General features: G+C 46.9%; 1 protein-coding gene across 3 annotated transcripts in view; it reads left to right on the forward strand.

Moving 5' to 3' along the window:
- Prkn (parkin RBR E3 ubiquitin protein ligase) overlaps positions 1-5,176 on the forward strand; it is a 1,148,335-nt gene extending 1,143,159 nt beyond the window's left edge. For 2 of the 3 annotated variants that reach the window (XM_038339600.2, XM_038339602.2), the window contains exon 12: positions 2,723-5,176. In XM_038339600.2, the coding sequence (XP_038195528.1) occupies positions 2,723-2,835 (113 nt within the window). In that variant the 3' untranslated portion in view covers positions 2,836-5,176. The remainder of the gene's footprint in view (positions 1-2,722) is intronic. The other variant, XM_038339601.2, reaches the window with a different exon arrangement.
- The last annotated feature ends 824 nt before the right edge of the window (positions 5,177-6,000 follow it).

A 6,000-nucleotide genomic window follows, 5' to 3' on the forward strand; every position in this document is an offset into this window, starting at 1 on the left:
ACAGCTGTATACAGTCTAGCATCATCAAATGGCACACATTGAGCACAGCTGTATACAGTCTAGCATCTTCAAATGGCACACATTGAGCACAGCTGTATACAGTCTACCATCATCAAATGGCACACATTGAGCACAGCTGTATACATTCTACTGTCATCAAATGGTATCGATTGAGCACAGCTGTATACAGTCTAGCATCTTCAAATGGCACACATTGAGCACAGCTGTATACAGTCTACTCTTCCCCATCATTTTTTAGTTAGCATACAAAAGAATAGGCTACATTCTGATGTTTTTAAGATTTTTTATGCATATGGATGCTTTGCCTGCAGGTATGTCTGTGTACCATGGGCATGCATGGTGCCCATGGAGGGTATTGGAGCCTCTAGAACTAGAGTTACAAATGGTTGTGACTTGCCACATGTGTGGTGGGGATTGAACCCAGGTCACTAGAAGAATAGCCGGTACTGCTACTTACTGAGCCATCTCTCAGGCCACTGACATCTTTGCACATGTATGGACTTTGTTTGTATTTGCTCCCATACCTCCTCCCCGACTCTTCCCTTTTCCACTGGTCCCTAGCCCTTCTCCGATAATCCCCTTTCTGCCTTCATGTCATATACATATATATTACATATATGCATATAAAAATACACACACAAGGCCGGGCGGTGGTGGCGCACGCCTTTAATCCCAGCACTCGGGAGGCAGAGGCAGGAGGATCTCTGAGTTCGAGGCCGGACTGGTCTACAAGAGCTAGTTCCAGGACAGGCTCTAGAAACTACAGGGAAACCCTGTCTCGAAAAACCAAAAAAAAAAAAAAAATACACACACAAGAGAAAACCTATTATTTATTCTCTTCCCTCCCACGCCCATCACCCTATTTCCCCTCTTTTCTCCTTAGGACCGTTCCTCCTTCCACAGAGTCCCCTTCTGCCATTTCTTCCTTCCTGTCACCAGCAGCACAGTAGACTAGCATCCCCATATGGGGGTGTAACACAAACATGGACATCAGTAGGCGACAGGGGTTTCCATTTTGCTGTCACATGGGCCTGTCATTATACATCATTGACCATACTGTCGTGGTCCCAAGTGCACCTCCACTTGCAGGGTCTAGCGGGAACCAGCTGTGTTAACTGCCAGGAAGGGAAGAGCCTCCTGCTATAACCCTCTCTCCCCACTTCCCTCCTTCCTCCCCACAGTGGCTCCACTTGCTACAGACGAGCTATAGTGTTTCGAATGTGTAAGGACTGAAAGAAAAACAAGAAAAGAATTCTTGCATAGCATAACTTCAAGTTCATCAATTTTAGCTTTTTGTTCAGTATCCTATATGACATTTTAGCAAGACTTAAATGACATTTCAGAACACACTCTGCTGTTGTATTATCCTAAGACACGGCTGTTAACATGTGCTAAAAATGGCCCTGTCTTTGATGACAAGTATTTGTTAAAGCTTTTTAAGTTTTCTACTTTATTTTTCATACATCTGTGATCTTTTATAATGCTTCAAACAAATCATAACCAAGTGGAAAACTTTAAATATGTTATCCCTAGACAAATGCCTACGGGCATAAAAATATTTTAGAGTAGAGTTAGCTGTCGTGCACGATCTCTGTTAACAAAAGTTAGTCCATATGAGGCAACCCTTGGATGTTTTGATAAGCTAACAAGGTAACTGGTAACAGAGCCCACCTAGAGTCGAGTAACATATGAGTAAAGAGATTGCTTCTCCTGGATCTCCGACAGTTCCCTTTAGTGCCCCTGCATCTCCTGGAAGACTCGGGGCCTGAGCCCAGAAGGAACCAACTGAGGGTGGGGGTAGTGATGCCAAAGTAGATCCCTTGATAAAGGACTCCCTGCGGACATGGCAGCCCCTGTTCCAGGAACACTGGGGGGCTCAGCTCTACCACTTGACAGAGCTGCTTCACCTTGAGAAAGTTCTCCAGCAAAGCCATGCTCCAGCCTCAGCGTTGTCAAGATGTAACATAGGCTATGCAGGACCCTTGACAAGGTTTCATGGAAGGCAGGATGACCTGGAACACACTGATCCTCCTCCCTCTACCTCCTGAGTTTGGGGGACCACATGTGTGTCCTGGTGTTTTCAGAGCTGGGGATTGAACCCAGGGCTCCATGCAGGCTAGGCAAGCACTCTACCAGCCAGGCTCCAGTCCCAGCATGGCAACGTCCTTACTTTGCTTCTTTCCTTAAATAGAAATCTAAATACCATTCAGGAATAACACACTCTATTAAAAGTAACACACTGTTGCAGTTCATGCTTATACATTTTGCTGAACCAAGTAATACCACAAAAATATGAAAACTATGAACCCCAGTGTATCATATATTAAATTATTAAATATCTAATACATATTTAAAAGTCAAGCATTTAATATGACTATATTTTTTAAATGAAGAATTAACATTCAGTGGAACATGAGCCCTTTGTGTCTAAACACACGAGAGAAGGAGGAGAACTCAGATGTGTGAAGGGGATTTGTTCTAAAGACAGAGAGCCCCACTTCTGGGTCATCATCTCATCCACCTCTCTGGGGGCTGCCCCCTGTGGTGCCTGACTGAACCCCGGGTTCAGAGTCTTTCTGCCCTTGTTGCTCGGAACTGTTCATTACAAGGGTAATTTCTGGGATGGCACGTGGGCATGGGTGCCAGGGCTCTCCCGGCGTTTGCTGCAAACCCACAGCATGTGTATTCTTTGTCCCCACAGGAGGCTGCATGCACATGAAGTGTCCGCAGCCGCAGTGCAGACTGGAGTGGTGCTGGACCTGCAGCTGTGAGTGGAACCGAGCCTGCATGGGTGACCACTGGTTCGACGTGTAGAAGGGTGTCACTCAGGCCTGCATGGGTGACCACTGGTTCGACGTGTAGAAGGGTGTCACTCAGGCCTGCATGGGTGACCACTGGTTCGACGTGTAGAGGGATGTCACCCAGGCCCTGGCCCTGGCCCTGGCCACAGCTTCTCATGGGAAAGTTGTCGACCCCTAACCTCTTAGCCATTTCGTCTCCTCTATGCATACAAGCACATACATACACACGCACAAACACAGGCTGCAAATTACAGATGCGGTCACTAGAGCCTTTCCACGGCACCCACGGAAACCAGCAGCGCCCGCTGGGCACCCAGCAAGAGGCACTTTCAGGCTTCTGGCTTATGCAAATATCAGAGCTGGGGAGAGAGTGAAGCCCCTTGTTTTGGATTCTCAGCCCGGCCAGAATCCAGCTGGATCGTCACAGGGGCAGAGGTTTTCCAGGTTTAACTTTCTGCCTCCACTTTCACCAACTTCATGTAGAAGCCACGGGCAAAGCCAACAGCCTTCCAAGGCTGTCGCCACGCTCTGATTATGTTAGACTGCTGTGGAGTCTCACAAGCACACTCGAGATTTAAGGAGCAGTGCTATTATTTAACAATCACCTCCTCCCAGAGGGCCCTCCCCAGCAATAGTCAAAACTCCTAGTTTATCCCCAAGAATCCTGTCTTGATAAGTGGTGCTGATGAGACAGGTCCGCGGCATACAAATCAGCTCATCAACCAAGTGAGGAACTGGGAAAGCTAATTTGAATACCAGCTGGTTAAATCACTGGGAGGGCGTCGAAGCTGAGCGCACTGCCATCCGTTCAGTTGCCTGCAACCTTAGAAAGAAATGATTTTTTTTCCTCCTGAAAATATTACAAAGTCCGCAATTTGGTTTGAAGTATTCATATTGCCACCTGGAAGCTTAGCCCATTCGTTTGGCTTCAGTGTAAACTCAATAGAGAAAGTGCCTATAAAGGGATATTCTTAGAAACAATCCCGTGATGCTATTCTAACGCCAACAGCAGTGCAGATCGGGTTTATATTTATGGAATATTTACAGAAGGGCCATTTCTAGACCCTCTAAGTGAAAACATTGCCTGACCCCCTCCATCAGAGGGGTACACCTCTATGCACCTACTCCCTCCCCAGCTGCTAAGCCCCAGGCAGGGCCTTTCACGCAGGACAATAAACACACACTAGAATTCTTCAGGTTAATATGCATCACATTTGAATGTTAATTTTTCAAAATTTTATTTTTTCCTGTTTTGTTTTGTTTTTGAGGCACGCACAACACATAAAAACATTAGCACTAGGTACTGTGAGCTGAATTTTCTACCACACCATGTGTGCAGGGTGAGGCCTAGTCTCTGCCTTTCCTTCTCATTTGATATTCTGGCTTCTCAGGAGGCTGAGCTGCTAGTTGAGGGTCTCATTGGCACATGAGGTCCCTTGGGACTTAAGAGACCTGGATCTTCTGAAACCAATATGAAGGTGTAACCAACTGAAACCCTTGCTGGTGAGAGAAGAGGCAGTGACCTCAGAATTTTCCAGGTCGTATACCAAGAACATCCACTCCCCTACTCCAGGCAGCCTTACCCAGCCTCATCCAGAACTCTCCCCAGGAGCTTTCTGCCCTCCCCTTCCTCTGAGATGCTGGTACAAGACTGTGGTGTGAGGGGGTCATAACAACATGAATGACCCCATTTAATATCAGCTATTAGAAAATCCTTCCACTCCTACATGCTGTAGGCCTGCCAGACCCAAGTCCAGAAGCCGAGGTCACGTGGAAACAATGGGGTTGGTATCTTGGAAAGTGAGGAAAGATCAGCAGACACAAGTCCACGCTTGCATCCCAGTGGCCTAGTCTCCACCCCAGCCAGGTCCCGAAGGAGTGCCACATGCCCACCCAGAGTGGCAAAGCCGCCTGTCCTGAGCACTCAGGGTTTTTATGCCACCCGTCACCGTTTCGTTTGCAGCATCTCTTCCCGCCGCATCTTCCCACACCTGTGTGCTGTAATGGTTTGGGAAGCCAGGACAATGTTTTCTGTCCTGCTCTGTAGAGAGACTCCCTGGAGTTTGCTGGCTTTCCAGCATGTTCCTTTTTTCTTTCTAGTGATGGCCTCTGTTTTCTTCAGAATAGAATAGTGGTTCTGAAAATAGCTTAAAGGGAAAGTATCCACAGTGTGTGAGCATGAGTCACCGCCTGTGTTGTGTGAGCATGAATCGTGGGACAAAAGCGGATGTCAGAAGAATGGAAACCTAACCTCTGAAGAGCAATCTGCCTTTTTCTGTGAAATGCATTAAGAAAGATCTGAAGGCTGTGTCCATGGTGGTACCCAGACTGTCAATAAAAGAATCCAAAGAGTGTTTGAGCTTGTCCTCGAGGCTATCTCTTTGATAAATGTTGGAGATGTGGGCAAGAAGGTGAGCCACATTTCTGTTTCTTTGTGTCCCTCATACTGCTTGGAAGCATTGCCCACTGTGGGATCATGGCCCCTTTGCTCTCCATGATTAACCTCAAGGGTTCTGCTTTTTTAATTATCTAAATTCCAGAACAAAATCTCATTCTGAAATGTGATGGCTACTTTCTTGCCAGACTCACAGACTTGCCCAAATAAGTGTTTACAAGAGAAATGGGCATGGAGAGCCAGGAGAGATGGCTCAGAAATTAAGAGCACTTGGTGCTTTTGCAGAGGACTGGAGTTCAGCTCCCAGCACCCATGTGGGCTCACAACTGTCAGTAACTCCACCTCCAAGGAATCCGATGACCTCTTCTGATCTCTGCTGGATCCTTCAGGCATATGCTGTACATAAAAGCATTTACACAGGTGCACACATGTGCATACACACACACATACACACATACACACACACACACACACACACACACACACACACACACGAAGAAGCGTGGGACCAGGGAGATAGTTGGGTCTAGTAAAGTGGTAACTACAAGAACATGAGGACCCAAGTTCAATCCTCCAGAAACCACATAAAAAAAAAAGCCAGGGGCAGCGACACACACCTGTAATGCTGGCACTGAGAGGCCGAGGCAGGAGGGTCCCTGTGATGTGGGATTCCTGTTTCTATGCTATGAATATGTTTTACTACCAGTGGCTAATAAAGAAGCTGCTTTGGCCTATGACAGGGCAGAAAACTAGGTGGGAAAACTAAACTGTATGCAGGGAGAA

Source organism: Arvicola amphibius, chromosome 8, assembly GCF_903992535.2.
Source record: "Arvicola amphibius chromosome 8, mArvAmp1.2, whole genome shotgun sequence".
Classification (NCBI taxonomy): domain Eukaryota; kingdom Metazoa; phylum Chordata; class Mammalia; order Rodentia; family Cricetidae; genus Arvicola; species Arvicola amphibius.